The sequence below is a fragment of the Camponotus floridanus genome, unplaced genomic scaffold, assembly GCF_003227725.1.
Source record: "Camponotus floridanus strain SB8 unplaced genomic scaffold, Cflo_v7.5 scaffold33, whole genome shotgun sequence".
NCBI lineage: Eukaryota > Metazoa > Arthropoda > Insecta > Hymenoptera > Formicidae > Camponotus > Camponotus floridanus.
The window spans coordinates 929,586-950,888 of NW_020229470.1; the positions used below are offsets into that span (position 1 = coordinate 929,586).

Below are 21,303 nucleotides of genomic sequence, written 5' to 3' on the forward strand. Positions count from 1 at the left end.
CGAATTTAAAGCAGATAATAAAAAACTTGAACTATAACCTTTGTAGCTTCTTAGACTTTTAATAAAAGAAAATTTAAAATTTTCAGTAACAAATTTATTTAAAAATTCTATTTTTACATACATACATACATATATATATATATATATATATATATATATATATATATATTTTAATAATCATAAAAAATTATATTAAACAAAAGTATTAAAAGTAATGTAAATTATAGTAGTAGTTAAGTAAATTATTCTATAATTTTTAAAAAATTTTCAATGTTTAATTGAATCAATTAAAACAAAAAAGATATATAAACCTAGGTCAATAGTCAAAACCATTTGAAGCATTTGTAAAATTAAGTAAAATGTAATCTTTACTTTGTAAAACCAATCAGATCTAATGAGGTAGTCAATCCCGTTATGTATTTAATAATTTTAAAAGTTCGAAAATCCGGAGTAAAATAATTTAATTGACCAATTAAGATGAGAGAAAAAGTTTCCTTGTGATTGGTTGGTGATTTGATTGGTTAATTCAATGACACTTTATTCTCCACGAGTAGGATTTTCGAACGCACTTCAGTCTTCACAGTTCATAGAACTTTCCATCGTAACCAACGGAAGTCTACGACTTTCGAGTCGACATGATCATTAAATCGAAATTTTCTGTAAGATTTTTCATCGCGTGTACGTTGATTCATCAATTGCAAATAACGAAGATATTTATCATTTAGACGTCGGCTCGGGGAAATAGATAAATACTTTTTTTAGATTGACATTCTCTTTAGCTGTAGAAGTATAGACTGCTAGTATTCAAGGCCATTCAAACTCGTCGCCAGAGATTAAAGGTGTCGACAACGAGTGTTCATAATTATTACATCTTTGACGCTGACGCTATTAAAACATCATGCCAAAGAATAAAGGTCAGTAAGATTGCGTTGCGTTTCGCATTTATTCTTTTTCGTCTAAATTGCACGATTTTTGATAATCGTAATTTTTATTCTGCAATGTGGTTAAGGTTGACTTAACCTATTAACGTCAAGATTATTTCAAAAACGGATATATTATAATTTTCTTTAAGCGAATTTCCTTGCGCTGTCATGTTAAGAATGACGCTTTGTTCGCAGGAAAGGGAGGTAAAAACAGAAGAAGAGGGAAGAACGAGAATGAGACAGAAAAGAGAGAATTGGTGTTCAAGGAGGATGGACAAGGTGAGAGTGCAGTGCGGGGAATATAAGTAATGTTGCAATTGAAAATGATTCGCGTTTTATTTTGGTGGACTCACAGTGTTTATTTTGCGTAGAATATGCTCAAGTAACTAAAATGCTGGGCAATGGTAGATTAGAAGCTATGTGCTTTGATGGAGTCAAGCGATTGTGTCACATTCGAGGGAAGCTTAGGAAGAAGGTCTGGATAAATCAAGGAGATATTATATTAATTGGTTTACGAGATTATCAGGATGCTAAAGCAGATGTTATATTGAAATATACGTCCGACGAAGCACGTAACTTGAAAACTTATGGTGAATTCCCAGAAACTGGTAAGTGGTATTGTTTATTGTATTTAATATCAGACATTTTGACCACTTGACGTTTTCTAACGTAAAATTATTTTCAGTACGTATCAATGATACAGTCACCTTTGTGGAAGATGGATTTGATGAAGACATTGAGTTTGGCGATGAAATTAGCGATAATGATGAGGATGATGTTGACAATGTAAGCTTTTTTATACATGAAACTATTTTATCTTCTTACAAGTTTACAACATTATTATAATTTGCTTTTACTCTCTGATTTTTTTCTAGATTTAGTCACAGCACCTATTTTAAAATTTTTCTTTTCTTTTTCAACATCCAATTAAAAAAAGATTTGATTCTCTTTATTTGTTATTACATTTAATAACATATATCTATACATGTATAAAATATTGTACTTACAGATCTGATGACCTGCAGTATAAAAAAAAGGTATGTCACGAAAATGCATGGAGACATCTATTCATTTCACAAAATACAATTATATGTCAAGATTTCTTCTATCGAATAACTCACTTCCTTCCTGTATGTATCGACAAATAAATTGTTTATGGGTAACATGTTCCAATTTGAGTAGTTATACTTGATATTTGTAAGTTTTATAGGAACATGAATTCTTTTTTAATAGGAAAATTATATAGTTGATATTTAACATATATTTAAATTTCAATATTTTGTGTTATATTTAATACATTATATGCCAGATTAGCTAGATTTGTTTGTGTACAGAATCGAATGTGTTGTGACCAATTTCATAATCATCTCTCTATATTTCTCTATATTTCGTACATATTATCTGCCAATAATACACATGTATGCCGTCATTTAAGCAAAAAATAGAAATATACATCACAGTGAGTACTCTTTTGTGTGTATGTTGAAATGTCTCACTCTAAAATATCCATCGAGAAATGAAATAATGTACAATTAGAGACCTCTATCCTTTGTCATTGACTTTGATGAGATTTTAGAGTCAGTGCAATTAGTAAATTGTCAAATTGCTAAACAAATTAAAAAACAACTTGCAACTTTCTAGTGACAGAAAAAACTTCTTAGCATGATTATTATTGTAATTTGATTGATTAGACACTAATAATGATACAATTGTTTATATAACTGTGCCAGATATAATTCTTGGAACATAGTTTTATTATCTCAGTGCAATTGTTTAATAAATGTTATTCTTCATTGCATTAAAGGAGGATAGTGCTACATTTCGACAATTAATCGGTTATTAACGATGAAAATGTATAATTAATTTTTGTATTAATGAAAAAATCTGGAAAGTAATATTTTTTTATTGTAATAAGTAATATTACTGTATATTGTTTACTTTGTGTACAATTAAGCCGAACAATAAGATATAATTGTAAACTCGAATTTTTTTCATATTAAATAAAATTGCATATGTTTACCAAATTCTAAAAATTGAAGAAATACTTATTTTCTTTTTTTTTTTCAAAACCTACCTTTTCCTTATAAAAGTAAATAAAAATATTGTAATAACATAAAGTTTATATAATGTGAAGAATATATACTTACATAAGATTAATTTTTCTTCTTCACGTTTAGGTTGCACACTTTTAAAAATAATAATATTAATGCTTGGAAATCCATGAAAGAAATGTGCATTAGATGATAATTGATTGGTCAAGTGTATGTCCAAAGTCCAAATATGAATGAAATGATGAGAACGTTTTCCGTTCTTTTTCTTTATGTTTCTATTATAAAGGACGTTGTAATTCCGATGCAACATTTTATTTATTATGCCTGATAGTTCTATCACACAATATTATATAATAAATTATAGTCTCTTTCTTCTTTGATATCTTGACGCCATGCAATGTCATTGTAATGATAATGCATTATAATATTAAAAAGGGATACGTAATTAGTACAGGGGCAAATATATGTAGTTTGACATGTTAAGTTGAAAATTAACTTGTACAAAAGTGTGCGAAATATAAAGCATTAGTTCAACATTGGTACATCAATGTTTTGATGAAGATAAATGACATTGATATTAGATGCAATATATATAGATTGACAGCATAAGACAATTAAAAATGTATTGCTATTGCACATAGAATATATCGTCTGTTGCATAAATAGTAGTCTTGTATTTTGCAATAATATATAATAATATATATTGCATGTATAAAAGTTTTTCTTCCATCGCGAGATAAACATCATCGATAACATTAAAGTACCAGCGTCGTCATGGCATTCGTAGTGAATTATATATACTAAATGTTACGACAATATATAGGAGCATATCATATTTTTTATTTTGATGCGCGTGTGATTGTGCCTTTGGTCCTTAGGTCAGATGGGCTCTAGGCAATTTCTATTAAACGTAGTATAACAGTCATTATAGACAATAATTTATAAACTTCAGATAGCATAATCATATTATATATCTTTCAATATATCATATATCATACATTAATAGAATAGCTTATTTAAATTTCGTTTTAATATATTTATATATGATTTTTTTCTTTTCTTCCTCTCTTTTCTGTGCTTCTCCAAAACTGTGTCATACATCGAAAGCTAACACTGGCTTAGAATATTAAAAATGAATTCGGATCCGCAAAGTCTCAAATGTAATCTCTACACATCATCATGTCATTAATTTTCGCTATTTAGTTTCACGTGGCATGACAGAATGCTGATAATGTAACCCTTCCAAGCTTACAAATTAATACATAACATTTGTATCCAGAGGCTCGCTATATAAATAAAATATTTCTGTTAGCATCTTAATTATTACAATTGTATCCATAGTACATTTATATATATATATATATATATATATATATATATATATATATATATATGTATATATATATAAGTTACGCTAAGAAATTATCATATATACAATTAAAAATTGTTAGGAAATACCTTTTAAACAAGTTAAATTTATACATTATGTTCCGATGCATAAAAACATTTATATTTCTCACTGTTAATCAAATCAACACGGTCGGTGCGTGAAATAATCGGCACCTCTTTCCTAGTTTATTTTTTTCATTATGCCTGAATTCGCGACTTGAATTGAATAACAACAAGAAATTTTCTTATTCTCATTTCAGAATTTATCAATTATGTCCATTGTCAAAAGTATTAATGAAGAATATATGTATATTCGTTCATTTATTGCCGATCTATTAAGCGACATATTGAGATAGAGATAAACAACCATCCTACGGTTTAAATGGACTATTCTCGCGAGATACTAGATCTAGATGATTACTCGACATGATCGAGACAATCTCTGCTGCTGCATTCTCATCATATCTTTTCCTTTTTCATCATTTTCGCCTATCTTTCCTTCCCTTCCATATCGCATTATAGCTTTAAACAACACGAGAAAGGCGTTGTACATGGACGGGTTGGCATAGTGAAGACTAGCGCGGATCGGCTAGTCGGACTAGCAACGACATACATAGACACATCATCATCGATCGCGAGATTATGAACGCAAACAAGTAAGGCAACCGAACGGAACGGAAAGGTAAGCAAATCCGAAGCATAGGCCATGAGCAGCGTGGTAGTAAATCATCGTGCATGCTTTTATGTGGCTTCAGAAAGAGGCAACATTTCGAAGGAGCGCGCGATGAGCGTGTCTTCGTGTACCTCTGGTCCTACATAATCTAAAACTCATCGCTCGACACCCGAGGACGCGTCAAGTCGATGGAGTCTAGATGCTTCGTCGAAAATTAATCACGAGAGAATCAACGTCGATAACACCTCGACGAATTCTCTCTTTTATTCATTGTAAGAAAGTTCGAAGGGCAGCAGCGCATTTTATTCCTAATGGTCCTTTCTTTCTTCTGTCATGAACGTGTCCATGATCTTCTGCATAGATTCGCGTAAATCATCCGTGCCATCGGTTCCCGTGGACAATACTGTTCTTGATTCAACTCGTGTGGTCGTTGTTATGCTGAAAATAATAATTCTCTCAAGATTATGCTTATCTAGATGCATGGAAAAAGAAAAAGAAAAAAATGCAAATTTTCAAATAATATTCGATGAATATTCACAAAAAAAAATAAAAGCAATTAAATTTTATTGTTATTAGAAGACATGTAATACTTGCCTTTAAAGAAAAAAACATTTTTGTATATATACCTTTCCTGTGTGACAGGATCCACCTCGATCGTTGTCGTTTCCATGAAGGATGGCTCGCTATGTTGCAAAAAGTCAGATTCTGCGACAACAAAGGAAAACAAATCAAACATCTTGTGTAACGTTCGCGATGGATTTCGCTATTTTGTTGCTGCATGTTTTACATAGAGAACAAGAGTACGAATCGTATATATCTCTCAAATTTTACGTCATGCCCAAAACAAGGGAATAAAACTAGACACATATAAAAAAAGTTACAACATTGCTAAACATTTGACGATACATAATATATATATGTATGTATATATAAATACGCATTTTCACTCAATCAGCCAAACTATATATGCAACCGTTTTCCTCACGTGATATTTCTTTCCGCACGTGGATATATCTCAGCAAACGTATATACTTCTCGCGTACTTTATATACATCCTTGTACAACTTTTATTGCGTCTACTATTTATTTATTTTTGTACTGTGATGCTAATTACTTTTACACGTGTATGCTACAAGCCGTATATCATCAAACTCGGCCGAATTCCTATGTCTTAATTATAATTTAAATGTATCGTATATAATAACAACACTCCATACATACAGGATATTTAAATCATGTTACAATCGACGAGTAGAAATAATTCTTTGCAATATTTTTACATAATATTTTCTAAATACAGGAAATTATGTCGCCGATTGTATTACGATTTCTTGAATCTACCCTGTATATTATCATATATGAAAAGATAAAGATATAATTATATGTATGTACTCAAAGAGAGACTCTAAATCCTAAATAGCAGTCTGTCAAAGTTTTCCAATAATAACAGGATTATTATTATACATATATCTTTTTAGACGTAAAATGGAAATAATTAAAATAAAAATAAAAAAATGAATTTTCTTAAATTAAATTAAATTTTATATCTCTCTCGCGTTCATTATTTCTTTATACAATTTCTTGTGATATATATATTATATATATATAATTATTCTGCTATTTAGGATCGAAGAATTAATTACGTTTCATAGGAAGACAGCACCGCTTAGAAATAAACGCTCGTTGATCTGTAGGTAATTAAATATACGACAACATTATATTACTGAGCAATGTTCGGAATACTTTTGTCAATACGATTGTGCTTGAGCGCAGCGAGCTCGTGTAAAGCGCTGGTAAAAGCCGCTGAACAAAGCATTTAGCAGTTAGTCGTAAGAGATGTAGGTATTCAACGTTTTCGATACAACAAAAGAATATACTACGGTAAAAACTGAAAGTGGACTCCTTTCAAAAATTGAAAAAATGCATTCCAACACGTTTAATGTGTATATAAAATGTGAAAGTGTAGTACTCTATAAAAGAGATGATTTTTGATGTACTTAGTATTTTAACTCTGTTTCAAAGTAAATCAATATTTTTTTCCATGAAAATAAATTAAGAGATTCTTAATTTTTAATATTTTAATACACTATATTGCGCACAGAGCAAAAATATAATTTTTTTTGAGTAAAGCGGATTGTCTCTCGAAGCCTAAATCCGAAGGAAACATTCTCATAAATATTAGATATAATGATTTTTAATCTGCAGTCCGCCGGTTTTGACCGTAGTTTTGCAATCAAATGAAAACGCTTCATGAAATTTGGCAACCATTTTATATATAGGAGCCCGTACTAACTACATTAGTTAGTATTGTTAGACGAACGGTCAGAATAGAGTGCTAAAATTTTATTGTGAATTTGGCAATATATTAATTCCTAATGCGGAAAAGGACGACAGCCTTGCAAATTTGAAGTTCTTCAGAACGACGGTACAAAATCATTCTATTTGAGTCGATCTTCACGTTTGACACATTGACAGAAGATACGGATCGTGTATGTGTACGGATTATACACAGGAAAACTCGTGTGTTCGGAGGATATTCGATTAGTAAAGCATAATACGCGATAATCAATGCATAGACGTATCTTAGCCATCGAAATGCTTATCGTGTCTATGTTTTAAACTAGCGTATCGCTAATAAATAGAGGGATTATAAGCTCGAGGAATGAAAAGATGACATAAAAGCATCTTCTATTCCGATTCTTCTCTCTCAGGGATTGAAATTGATATAATTTCATTAAGTTTTTCGATGCGGATAAAATTGAAATTTAAATTCCTAGAAATCCTAGAAATAGAATCCTAGAAATATATCGATTTTAATCCCCTTCATATTGCGGCATACGTTACATTTTTGTGGGATCGAAAGGGAGAATTCAGTAGAATATTAAGAAGCTGTAGTACATCAGTCGGTGCAACGTAACTCGCTCTCGTTTCGGAAAAAAGAACACGAAAGAGCTATCTTAGTGCCATTTGAGAAGTATGTCATATATTCGTTTGTATATAGACAAGATTCAGAGAAAGCCATTCTCGCGCACACTTGTGCTTATACGTAAAATACGATATATATATGTATATACATATAAATTACTTACATGACGATTCGCCTAACAATCCTAACGTGACTAAAAACACGATTGTTGGTCCCTCTACACTTTAGCTTTATCTTGAGTTGCTTATTATCAGAAGAGAGCTAGAAGGGTAAAAGTAAACTATAGGATGCTCGAAACAGAAAAAAAAAAAAAAAAAAAAATGGGAAAAATAAAAAAAAAAAGAAGAGTAGGAGCTCGTTTCGTGCATAACACTAGATATAAAACATATCTTTCTATTACAGTGAAAATGTGTCGTGTCCCAATGCAGGACACCGCTGCGACGAATGCAAACTAAAGTCGACAAGATGCAAAAAGATGCAATCATGCGGGATATCAATATCAAATTCATGCATAGACTGTACTACAGAAAAAAGAAAGCTTGCTTCTTCTTGTACGAATTTACCTGTTTTCGTAGTAAATCAATTTATCACATGTATGCGACGTATTCGGTACGGAAGATTAGACCTATATGCCTACACGTATGATAGAAGGCACTTTTAGTTTTATAAAAGTATCATTCGTTGCACGTTACAATCATCGCCAGGATTATTGAAATGTTGTATATATTATTTAGCTTGAAGGTTTTCACGAAAATTATATAAATTATATAAAAACTATTACGATCAACGTTACGGTTTCAAAACTATTACGATTACATTTAACATAGAGATAGATTCTAATATTACAAGTATGTAAATCTTGCATTTTTAATAAAATTTTCTATTAATAATATCACATATTTCTGGGACATTGTATACTTTGTAAATTTATATATTTTTTTTTATTAATATTGCATAATAATATGTATGTAAGACTCTTTCCTTTTTTAATGCACTATCTTCATTATAATTAAAAACATTTATCAATCACATATCTTTATTCAAAAGTAGATATGTTTCAAATAATTATGTTTTTCTGATTAATATCTATTATAACTTTAAGAATGTTTAAATCTTTATTTACAAAATTACTACAAATAAATTTGCAACAATAATTACTATAATCTTAATTAAGTCATTCAGGGAAAATTTAAGCACTGATACATTAATCAGAAAAACTTCAATTTTCGAGGATTGTGTCACGAATTTGAAAATACAATATCAACATAAATATAAATCGATAGCTTGAATCTCTATCCTGATATCTCGTAAAAACTGTTGCCCTGATATATATCTTTAAAAAAGCTTTAACATTACTAAAAGTGGTACAGATATTTTAGTAAATAATGTGAAGGATAGTCGTACCCGGCTTGCTTCGGGACATTGTTAGACAAGGTGTAGATGACACGTCGAAACATTTGTGGCTCCAGAGCAAGTATAAGCGCTATTAAAAGCACCAGCGCAGCGACAGCTATGCTCATCCAACACGCGCAGCTGGATCTACTGGATGTCTTCGTCCTAGTCTTCGCTTCTATCGCATTGCTCGAACAAACCGACGGTACCATACCGTGTGTTTCTGTCATTTAAAGATTATCAATTGCCATGAATTATATTCGGAAACGTTGAATTTTGATGAATTGATTGATTGATCGATCTGGATGAGAAACGTTCCACCGCCGTGATTAGTAATGAATAAGCCAAAAATTCAAAAGTTTTGTGTTCAAACTAAATTTATTGTTATCTTATTAAAGACCGTGATATTATTGAAAAATTAATTTTATCATTGATTTTAATATATGTATATAAAATTAAATTTATCAGTTTTATTTAAAAGTATTATCAATTCTAATTAAGTGTCAAATTAGAATCTTTCAAAAGATACGTAAAAATTGCGCTTAAATTTTACGAATATGGAAAATAATTTCATGCAATTTTTTTAAAAAGCTTCTCTGCGAAGTAATCCATACTGTTTAGCAGTAAATGATGTTTAGTATATGCGCTGATTCATACTTTATAAAAATTTCCTGTTTATTGTGACGTTATTACATCATTTTTATTCCCCCATAATTGCAAACTTTCGGTTTAATTAGCGCTATTTTGGCCAAATTGCACGAGGAAGTTTTGCAATAAATATATGTTAGATTCATCTCTTTGCATGTCGCTTCAACACGTCGGCATGTGATAGATAACGTTTAATCATACCTAGCTGATCGTAAAGCTGAGCCTCGAATGAAAGTATGCTATAGTCCCAGAAAGCCCCTGATCATAAGATTCCATCCATCCTATAGCCAATACCAACGAAAAAAAAGGAAGAAAACGATTATCGTCAAATGTTTCCCGAACGAAGCAACACTTAATCGTTCACCATTAATCGCACATGTCATAATTCCTCACGAAGTACACCTATGAAGAAAGGTATTTACGCACTTTATGCAGTTTTATATAACTGCACTTCACAAGCTTTATTTTTCCTTGCACAGGTCATTTACCCTTTTTTATATATATGATGCCGCCGACACGGAAGATATAACACAGCACAGCAAGCAAATAATAGATCATGCATTTCCCAAGCAAGGTTTTGCTCCTTCAAAACATGTAACAATATCTGGAGAGTCAAAGTTCGTCCAATTGAAAAATTATTTCGAAATTTCGAATTTTCAAGAATTATTTCATCTACGTTAAAAAATATTTTTTTCAATTTTTTTAACTACTTAATAACTGTTATTTTTGCATTTTCTGCATATAAAAAATAATAAACATTGAAAAGATATAAATAGAAGGAAACTTTCAAAATATAAATGAATAAACAGAGGATTTTTTGACTGACTCCTTTTTTAACTTCAAATTTTCATCCCTGAAACAGATGCATACTCGAAATATCTAAAATTTGTACAATCTTATGTTAATTCTGTTTCAGCGGTGATCGATTATTCTAATCGTTCAAGCTCCATCACCCATATAATTAATTCACGTTAATTTTTCCATCGAATAATTGCGAACATCAATATATGTTCACAATTAGCAGAAAATATAGGAAAGTGTGCGTAGAGAATGCGTGCAAACAATTAAAGCAACATGTTAATATATATATATAAATATATAAATAAATATATATATATATATATATATATATATATATATATATACATATACATTTCTCTCCTATTCGGGCTCGTTGAGAGGTAACCGGTTAGCAAGGAGATTCGGGGTAATATGTACATCGCTTACTTAGAAGACTAGCTGTGAGAGTGCGGTACCTTGGTCGTCCTCCAACGGGGACAGCTCCGCACCTTCGTGCAGTGCTACATCCGACCCGCTGGAACTGCCCAACGTACGCCTCTTGCTCGGGGATCGTCTTCTACGTTGTGGCGAACCATCACTATCGGTGTCGCTGTGCATATCGTGCCTCGAGCTACCATTCTTGTTGTTGCCGGCAGCGAAACCATCAACGGCGCCGCCGTTGCCGGAGCCGGGCGATGTGTCTTGAGAGTATTGCGCCATCGTTTCCCATTGCTCACCCGTCATCGAAACCCAGGAAGTTGTCTCCCCAATCTCCGATTTCATCAATCGCTCCTGGAGATTCTTTAGAGCATAAGCTTGCTCGTCACCTAAATCACCATCATTACTGCTGGAAATTACTGTTCTCACCACCTTCTCAATTCTCTCCGATTCCGGCATCGTCTCTTCCACTGTTACCCGTTGTACAGTCGTGACCGTCTGTATAACACCTTCGGATTCAGATTTATCGGTCTTTATCGTAGTAGTGGAAGAATCTGGGAAATTTTCGCCAAAATCAAAGATCTCGCTCGGAAGAGTACTAGCGACTTGATTTATTCTCTTGACAACCTCCTCGCGCGTTACGGGCTGCAGAGCATCATCTTCTGAGGTTAAAGTCACGGTCCTCACCGTTTCGACGATTCCACCTGTCTTCAAAAGCTCTTCCAGTTTTTCAGGATCGACCGATGGATCGCTAGTTACAATTGTAGTTGTTGTTTGTCGTATTTCTTCTACTGGAAGAGTCATTTCCACTTTGCTGTTTATCATAGTTTCAATCATATCGTTCGGTTTGATCGTCGGAATTGCGTCCTTGAGCGATACGATATTTTCTTTCGATGTTTCCTTGATCAGTTCTCCGTCCGTGTATTCCCTGGTAATGTATTTAACGGTTCTCGAAATCGCTTGTGGACCTATAATACGATCTTTTGAGGTTTCGAATGGAACGGATTCAAGATTGTCGCTTGTTTGGGGTGTACGATCGATTTTAAGGGGTATCTTGCTCTTTAAATTACTGTTCTTGCTCGGCGATTGCGCTTCCTGCGATTTGAGCGGCTGCTCGACTGTTTTACGTATTCGTGAGGCGTCACTAAGTTCCAGATGGAACTCGGGTTTGGTAGACGGCTTGGTGGTGGAGTGACGCGGGGCGGGAACAGGTTGCTTTGATGGAGCAGAAGTAGCATGCCTCTCTACAGTCCCATCAATTTCAGCCGAATCATGCCCTGACCCATCCAAAAGGACATGGACAAGAACAGGAACAAGGACATAAAGCACATTGATACACACTAAGAATTTCAACTCTAGCCCAGCTGCCAAAGTTGAACCCAGAAAGAGATTCGGAGCGTTTCTGCTTCACAATATGTATGTATACGCGCATACACACTAATAAAAAAGGAGAAACTCGCGCTGGTGCACACACACACACGCATGCACGCACGCACGTGCGTCGGAAAAGGTAGAGAAATAAATCATAAAATGCGCTTCGCGTATGTGATGCGTGTGCGCGTACACCGCTGTTCTATATTCGCGTTTATTTAATTTTAGTTAGTATCAATATTGCAACAAGGATTAGTCTGTTTATCGGAAACAAAAAGAGTACACTCATTAAAAGACGATGTCTAGTCGTAGCGCTTGAATCTTACTAAAATGTACCATCGTGGAGGCAGGAACGAAACGATTTTAACATTACGCAATACGTAGTAAAATAAAGATATGTACTATTTTAATATTCACAAGAAATTTTCTCGAAGCTATACAATTAATAAAAAAGAAGATATCTAATCTATATTTTTCATCAATTCTTTTCGAGAAGGATTATTTTCCTGCAGGAATTTTATATTACGATTTATTGAATATTCTAGACTACTGATGTAACTAGCCTACTCGACGAGTATAATATATATACAAATTAATTTCGATAATAATCGAAGAGAGTGTATTGCAAGGTGTCTCGTAGACGACGAGAGCTATCTTTCTTCCTGGCGTGTAAATGTATTCTTAGCAAAAAGAGATCGCGGTAACTATTTAGTAAGACACATGCGCAAGTATCGGTTAGTGTGAAAGCGTCGGCAGGTGCTAACTATGGAAGATAAAGCTAAATATAAATGAGGGTACCAAAAACAAAGTCTGCTACCGTTATTAATCTTCGACCGAAGATGATGATCCGTGTACGTGTGAAGTCTTTTACATTTTACTCGAGTTATTTTACGTTACCTGTTTTCGTCGAGATGCTCGACGCCTGTTCTGCCATATGTTGGGCCTGTCTCGCAGCCTCTTCGGTTACATCTGAAAAGGTCACAGAACGCAAATTGAGTTTAGATCGAGAATCGACAAATATGACATTGAAAGCAGTGATTCAACAAAGATTAGATGATGAATGATGTTTTCCCTGTATGGCATACCTCGGTTCATGCTTCGCTAGTTGTAGTACTCCTGTTAATTTCAATGAGACATATTACTGTATAATCGTAAATACGTGATCTCTATATGTTATATGCTATAAACGAAAAAAAGACATGATTTGTGTGACAAAATAAGATTTCCGGTATTCGATAAATAGTACTTAGAAAATTATCTATTATCATGATAAGAGACGTTATAAAATACAGCATAAAAACCTGAAAGCATGCATTTCGTCTATTTATATAATGTTAAAAAAAAATAAAAAAAAAAAAAAAAAAAAAAATAATAAACTAATAAACGAAAAAAAGACATGATTTTGTGTGACAATAATATAAATAGTCATATCATTATAATAAATATAATAAAATAATAAGAAATAATTAAACTAATATAGTATATCATTTATAAATTCTTTCGATATGATTGATATCTTTGATCTTGTATTATAACAAGCACTGTTCCTAATTTAAACTTCATTAAAAAAATTGACTCCGATTAACAATATACCTATTCAATATACATGGAAACATAAACAAATCCAAAACAATATGCAGAAAATTATAACAGGAACAAGCGATAATATGAATGTTTCGAATGTTGTCGATCGGCTCTACGAGTCGTGAAACATAATTAGTAGACTGAAAATGACTGAGATTAGAGTGTTAGGTTTCATTAATGAATGACGAAGGTGCATGAATATATATATATCTCTTTCTTTTTTTCTCTCTGATGTCACGAGAATAACTAGTAAAACTGAAGTTACAGAGAAGCATCAACTTAATAATTAATCATGTTACACACAGCTGGTATATATAATATATATAATATATATTATAATATATATGATATGTATAATATATATGATATATATATATATATATATATATATATATATATGTATGTATATATATGTGTATATGTATATACACACACACACACACACACACACACACATATATATATATATATATGTATATATGTATATATAAATATATAAATATATATATATATATATATGTATGTATATATAAGTATATATAGAGATATATGGATATATATAACGCAAGATTATTGCAAGATACCTTCGGTTCTACTGTCAGTGAACTCGGCGAGTGAATCGGGTGGTGGTGGGGTCGTTCGCACAGACTTTGTCACGACTGTGGTGACGGAGTGCCGTGTGCGAGGCTCAGGATGCTCTATCGTAGTTACTGTCTCTACTACTCTACGTAAACCTGAATCGTCTGATGTCATGACATCGTCAGCTAGAATTTCCTTGCTTGGACTAATCTTTTGTGGAATGCGAGATATTCTTTTATCCCTAACTGTTTCAATTAAATGCTTAACATCGCCTGACATCTCCGGACTGCCAATTACCTCGAAACTATCTCGTACAACTACCTCCTGAACACTCTCGTTTATAGGTTTAGATTCTACTTTATCACCGGCTTTCCTCGTTTCAGTCGCTAACGTTCTCGTTACCTTGCTCGTCTCTTTGGAAATGGACGAGACTACATCCCCTGACGCACCTCTCGTATCACGTGGCGATTTAGATGCCTTTTGAACAACCTTCTTTCTTGATGCATCTTTGACAGAACCGACAGGTTTGTCTTTTGTGTCAGTTAACAGTTTGGCGGATTTGTCTTTCGCTTGAGCGTCACTCCTAGCACGTGCTTCTTCGGTGACTGCTTCTTGTTTGGTTTCTTCCAAGAACTCTTTCATGTCATCCGTTACGTCTTCTACTGCGTGTTTAGCACTCTTTACCACGCCCGATAGAAAACCGCCAACCTTTTGCTTAGCTTTTTTAGCTTCTTTGGTGGTCTTATCCTTGGCGACTTCCGCGGAGTCCACAATAGCGCCTGCGCCAGTTGTTGCCTTCCCTTTGACTGCTTGTGTATCTTTCGTTTCGTTCACGCTTGCATCTTTGACACGTTTAGCTTTCTGCGTCGCATCGTGGCTAGTAGATTTAATTTTATCGCTGGCTTGCGATACATCTTGTTTTACCTTATTCCCTGTTGTTTTTACAGCAGAAATCGTTTTTTCCTTCGCACCTTTCATGCCGGAAAAGCTCCTTTCCTTGACATCTTTCGTGCCTTTCACAATTCTTTCCGTGGCGATTTTAATCTCGTCGACAGCTTTGTCCTTCTCTTGTTCGAGCTGCTTTAATCTTGCTGTGGCTGCCTCTTTTGCAAGTGCTTCATCAGCGGCTGCTTCCTGCTTGGTCGATTCCAGAAAATCCTTCACATCGTCGGAAACCTTCTTTTCCGTATGTTTTGCACCTTGAATAACTCCAGACAGAAAACCCGAACCTTTATCTTTCGTCTTTTTGGTATCTTTTGCTAGCTTCTCTTTAATTGCTTTAGTATTTTCCGCGACATCATCAACACTTGTTGCCAATTTAGTTTTTACAACTTTCATATCTTTTTTCATTTTCTTACTGACACTTTCGTCTTTTATATCAACATCTGTGGCCTTGGATCTTACTATTTTATCGTCGATTTTTTTCGCTTCGATTGCTACTTTATCAAGAGCAGTCTTCGTCGTCTCAACTATTTGACTTGCATTCTCAGAAAGTTTATCTTTAGCATCTTTGCCCACAATCGTTACGTCTTTTGTAACACTTTCGACCGCAATATCTTTTTTGTTTTCCAGTTCTTTCAATTTAGCTGCTGCTGCTTCTTTAGCATGAGCTTCTTCCAATTCCGCTTCGTGCTTTGTTTCATCAATAAATTCTTTAACATCGTCTCTCGCGTTTTCAACAGCGTGTTTTGCACCTTTAACTATTCCAGACAGAAAACTAGATCCCTTTTCCTTAACTTTTTTCGTTTCTTTAGTTGCCTTGTCTTTTGCAGTTTCAACATCATCGGCTATAGTTCCAACACTCATTGTCAACTTATCTTTCATTAATCTTATATCCTCTTTCGCTGTATCTTTAGCATCTTTAACACTTTGTGCAACATCTGCTGTAGTAGTTTCCATTTTTTCGTCGATTTTCTTCGTCCCCGTTGTTATCTTCTCATCGGCTGCTTTCATGGTATCGACAGCTTTTTCTAAAATTTTATCTTTTTCTTCTTTTACTGTAGAGACTATTTTACTTTTTGCATCCTTTGCATCAGCGATAGCTTTATCTCCAATATCTTGAGTTGTTATAATGATAGCATCCTTTTTATCTTTCAAGTCAGTTTTAAAATCCACAGCTTTACGTTCTAAATCTTTTAATTCTTTAGTTAAGGTTCTTTTCGCTTGGTCATGTTCTAAAGATGCATCTTTTCTCATTTCATCCAGAAATTTGTTCGTATCATCGGTTGCGCTCTCTGCACTCTGCTTTGCACCTTTAAATATATCGGAGAAAAAGCCACTTGTTTTTTCTTTGGCTTTTTTCGCTTCTTTCGTTGTCTTATCCTTGGCTTTGTCTGCAATATCTGCAACGGTATCTGCGCTTGATGCTAATTTCTCTTTTACCAATTCTGTATCTTTCTTTAAGTCCTGTACTACTGCATCCTTAATATCCTTGGCATCTTGCGTTATATCTGCCGCAGTTGCTTCTATTTTCTCTTCAACTTTTTTCGTTTTCGCTGTTACCTTATCACCAGCTGCTTTCGTAGTATCGGCAACCTTCTGAATATCTTTGGAAAATTCTTTTGCAATTTTATCTTTCTTATCTTTAACAGCGGAAACAGCTTCATCCGTCGCACTTTTCGCATAGGTAGCAGTTTGTTCTGTAGTCTCTTGAATTTTTGACACAACAGTATCCTTTTTATCTTTCAAATCTTTAAGATCCGCGGCAATTTTTTCTTTAGTATGTTCTTCGTCTAATTCAGCTTCCTTTTTCGTCTCATCTAAAAATTCTTTGACATCGTCAGCTGCGTCTTCGACGGCGTGTTTTGCACCTTTAAATATACCGGAGAAGAAGCCACTTGTTTTTTCTTTGGCTTTCTTCGCTTCTTTCGTTGTCTTATCCTTGGCTTTATCTGCAGTTTCCGCAACAGCATCAGCGCTTGCTGCTAATTTTTCTTTTACTAATTCTGTATCTTCTTTCACTTCCTTTACGGTTGCATCCTTAATATCCTTTACATCCTGCGTCATATCTGCCGCAACTGTTCCTATTTTTTCTCCGACTTTTTTCGTTTCCGCTGTTACTCTTTCACCAGCTGCTTTCGATGTATCAACAGCTTTCTGAATATCTTTGGAAACTTCTTCCACAATTTCATCTTTCTTATCTTTAACAGCGGATACTGCTTTGTCTTTTGCGTCTTTCGTATCGGTAATAGCTTGTTCAGTAGTTTCTTGAATTTTTGAAACAATAGTATCCTTTTTATCTTTCAAATCTTTCACATCCGCGGCAACTTTTTCTTTAGCAAGTTCTTCTTCCAATTCAGCTTCCTTTTTCGTCTCATCAAGAAATTCTTTAACGTCGTCAGTTGCGTCTTCGACAGCGTGTTTTGCACCTTTAAATATACCAGAGAAGAAGCCACTTGTTTTTTCTTTGGCTTTCTTCGCTTCTTTCGTTGTTTTATCCTTGGCTTTATCTGCAGTTTCCGCAACAGCATCAGCGCTTGCCGCTAATTTTTCTTTTACTAATTCTGTATCTTCTTTCACTTCCTTCACGGTTGCTTCTTTAATATCCTTTACATTCTGCGTCATATCTGCCGCGACTGTTCCTATTTTTTCTCCGACTTTTTTCGTTTCCGCTGTTACTCTTTCACCAGCTGCTTTCGATGTATCAACAGCCTTCTGAATATCTTTGGAAACTTCTTTCACAATTTCATCTTTCTTATCTTTAACAGCGGATACTGCTTTGTCTTTTGTGTCTTTCGTATCGGTAATAGCTTGTTCAGTAGTTTCTTGAATTTTTGAAACAATGGTATCCTTTTTATCTTTCAAATGTTTCACATCCGCGGCAACTTTTTCTTTAGCACGTTCTTCTTCCAATTCAGCTTCCTTTTTCGTCTCATCAAGAAATTCTTTAACGTCGTCAGTTGCGTCTTCGACAGCGTGTTTTGCACCTTTAAATATACCAGAGAAGAAGCCACTTGTTTTTTCTTTGGCTTTCTTTGCTTCTTTCGTTGTTTTATCCTTGACTTTATCTGCAGTTTCCGCAACAGCATCAGCGCTTGCCGCTAATTTTTCTTTTACTAATTCTGTATCTTCTTTCATTTTCTTTACGGTTGCTTCCTTAATATCCTTTACATCTTGCGTCATATCTGCCGCAACTGTTCCTATTTTTTCTCCGACTTTTTTCGTTTCCGCTGTTACTCTTTCATCAGCTGCTTTTGCTGTATCGGCAACCTTCTGAATATCTTTAGAAACTTCTTCTGCAATTTTATCTTTCTTATGTTTAACAGCGGAAATTGCTTTGTCTTTTGCGTCCTTCGTATCGGTAATAGCTTGTTCAGTAGTTTCTTGAATTTTTGAAACAACAGTATCCTTTTTATCTTTCAAATCTTTCAAATCCCCGGCAACTTTTTCTTTAGCACGTTCTTCATCCAATTCAGCTTCCTTTTTCGTCTCATCTAGAAATTCTTTGACGTCATCAGTAGCGTCTTCGACAGCGTGCTTTGCTCCCTTAAATATACCGGAGAAGAGGCCACTTGCTTTTTCTTTGGCTTTCTTCGCTTCTTTCGTTGTTTTATCCTTGGCTTTATCTGCAGTTTCGGCAATAGAATCAGCGCTTGCTGCTAATTTTTCTTGTACTAATTCTGTATCTTTTTTCACTTTCTTTACTGTTGCTTCTTTAATATCTTTAACATCCTGCGCTGTATCTGTCGCGGTTGTTCCTATTTTCTCACCGACTTTTTTCGTTTCCGCTGTTACTTTTTCACCAGCTGCTTTTGCTGTATCGGCAACCTTCTGAATATCCTTAGAAACTTCTTCTGCAATTTTATCTTTTTTATGTTTAACAGCGGAAACTGCTTTGTCTTTTGTGTCTTTCGCATCGATGATAGCTTGTTCTGTAGTCTCTTGAACTTTTGAAACAATAGTATCCTTTTTATCTTTCAAATCTTTCAGGTCCGCAGCAACTTCTTCTTTAGCACGTTTTTCTTCCAATTCAGCTTCTTTTTTCGTCTCATCTAAAAATTCTTTGACATCGTCCGTTGCGTCTTCGACAGCGTGTTTCGCTCCTTTAAATATACCGGAGAAGAAGCCACTTGTTTTTTCTTTGGCTTTCTTCGCTTCTTTTGTTGTCTTATCCTTGGTTTTATCTACAGTTTCTGCAAAAGCGTCAGTGCTTGCCGCTAATTTTTCTTTAATTAATTCTGTATCTCCTTTTACTTCCTTTATTGTTGCATCCTTAATATTCTTAGCATCTTGTGCCATATCTGTTGCAGCTGCTTCTATTTTTTCACTGATTTTTTTCGTTTCCGCTGTTGCTTCTGCACCAGCTGCTTTTGTAGTATCGGTAATCTTCTGAATATTTTTAGAAATGCCTTCTGCAATTTTATCTTTTTCTTCTTTAACAGTAAAAATTGTCTTATCCTTTACTTCCTTTGTATCAGTAACAATTTTATCGATAGTCTGTTCAACTCCGATAACTGTGCTATCCTTTTTATCTTGTAAATCTATGAGATTCGCCTCAGCCTCCTTCATAGCGTATTCCTTTTCTAATGAAGCTTCTTTTTTCGTCTCATCCAAAAATTCTTTAACGTTATCAGTTGAGTCTTCGACAGCGTGTTTTGCTCCTTTAAATACACCAGAGAAGAAGCCACTTGTTTTTTCTTTGGCTTTCTTCGCTTCTTTCGTTGTCTTATCCTTCGCTTTGTCAGCAGTTTCTGCAACAATATCAGCGCTTACTGCTAATTTCTCTTTTAGTAATTTTGCATCATCTTTTACTTCCTTTATTGTTGTTTCCTTAATATCTTTCACATCTTGCGCCATATCTAATGTGGTAGATTCTACTTTCTCACCGATTTTTTTCGTTTCTGCTGTTGCTTTTTCACTAGCTGCTTTCGCTGTATCGGTAACTTTCTGAATATCTTTAGAAACTTTTTCTGCAATTTTATCTTTCTTATCTTTAACAGCGGAAATTGCTTTATCTTTTGAGTCTTTCGCATCGGTAGCAGCTTGATCTGCAGTCTCTTGAATTTTTGAAACAATAGTATCCTTTTTATCTTTCAAATCTTTCAGATCCGCAGCAACTTTTTCTTTAGCACGGTCTTCTTCCAATAACGCTTCCTTTTTCGTCTCATCTAGAAATTCTTTGACGTCGTCAGTTGCGTCATCGACAGCGTGTTTTGCTCCTTTAAATATACCGGAGAAGATATCACGCCTACTGCTAATTTCTCTTTTACTATTTTTGCATCTTCTTTCACTTCCTTTACTGCTGCTTCCTTAATATCCTTCACATCCTGCGCTGTATCAGTCGCGGTTGTTCCTATTTTCTCACCGACTTTTTTTGTTTCCACTATTACTTTTTCAGTAGTTGCTTTCGTTGAGTCGGCAACCTTCTGAATGTCTTTAGAAACTTCTTCTATAATTTTATCTTTCTTATCTTTACCAGCGGAAACTGCTTTGTTTTTTGCGTCTTCCGCATCAGTAATAACTTGTTCAGTAGTGTCATGAATTTTTGAAACAATAGTATCCTTTTTATCTTTCAAATCTTTCAGATCCGCGGCAACTTTTTCTTTAGTA

At 34.1% G+C, this 21,303-nt stretch overlaps 2 protein-coding genes across 2 annotated transcripts in view; one reads left to right on the forward strand and one right to left on the reverse strand.

Annotated features, from left to right (window-relative positions):
• The first annotated feature begins 704 nt into the window (after positions 1-704).
• LOC105248847 (eukaryotic translation initiation factor 1A, X-chromosomal) lies at positions 705-2,787 on the forward strand. Its single transcript, XM_011253869.3, has 5 exons — positions 705-914; positions 1,119-1,202; positions 1,295-1,531; positions 1,609-1,709; positions 1,933-2,787. The coding sequence occupies exons 1-5, from the start codon at positions 899-901 to the stop codon at positions 1,936-1,938; spliced, it is 444 nt and encodes a 147-aa protein (XP_011252171.1). The 5' UTR covers positions 705-898; the 3' UTR covers positions 1,939-2,787.
• A 2,567-nt stretch (positions 2,788-5,354) lies between these two features.
• Positions 5,355-21,303, reverse strand: part of LOC105248873 (ankyrin-2) — a 78,547-nt gene continuing 62,598 nt past the window's right edge. The window contains exons 34-39 of the mRNA XM_025410609.1: positions 14,760-20,932; positions 13,489-13,560; positions 11,259-12,497; positions 9,367-9,577; positions 5,663-5,741; positions 5,355-5,474 (exon numbers count right to left, since the gene is read on the reverse strand). Of these exons, the coding sequence (XP_025266394.1) occupies positions 5,735-5,741; positions 9,367-9,577; positions 11,259-12,497; positions 13,489-13,560; positions 14,760-20,932 (7,702 nt within the window). The 3' untranslated portion in view covers positions 5,355-5,474; positions 5,663-5,734. The remainder of the gene's footprint in view (positions 5,475-5,662; positions 5,742-9,366; positions 9,578-11,258; positions 12,498-13,488; positions 13,561-14,759; positions 20,933-21,303) is intronic.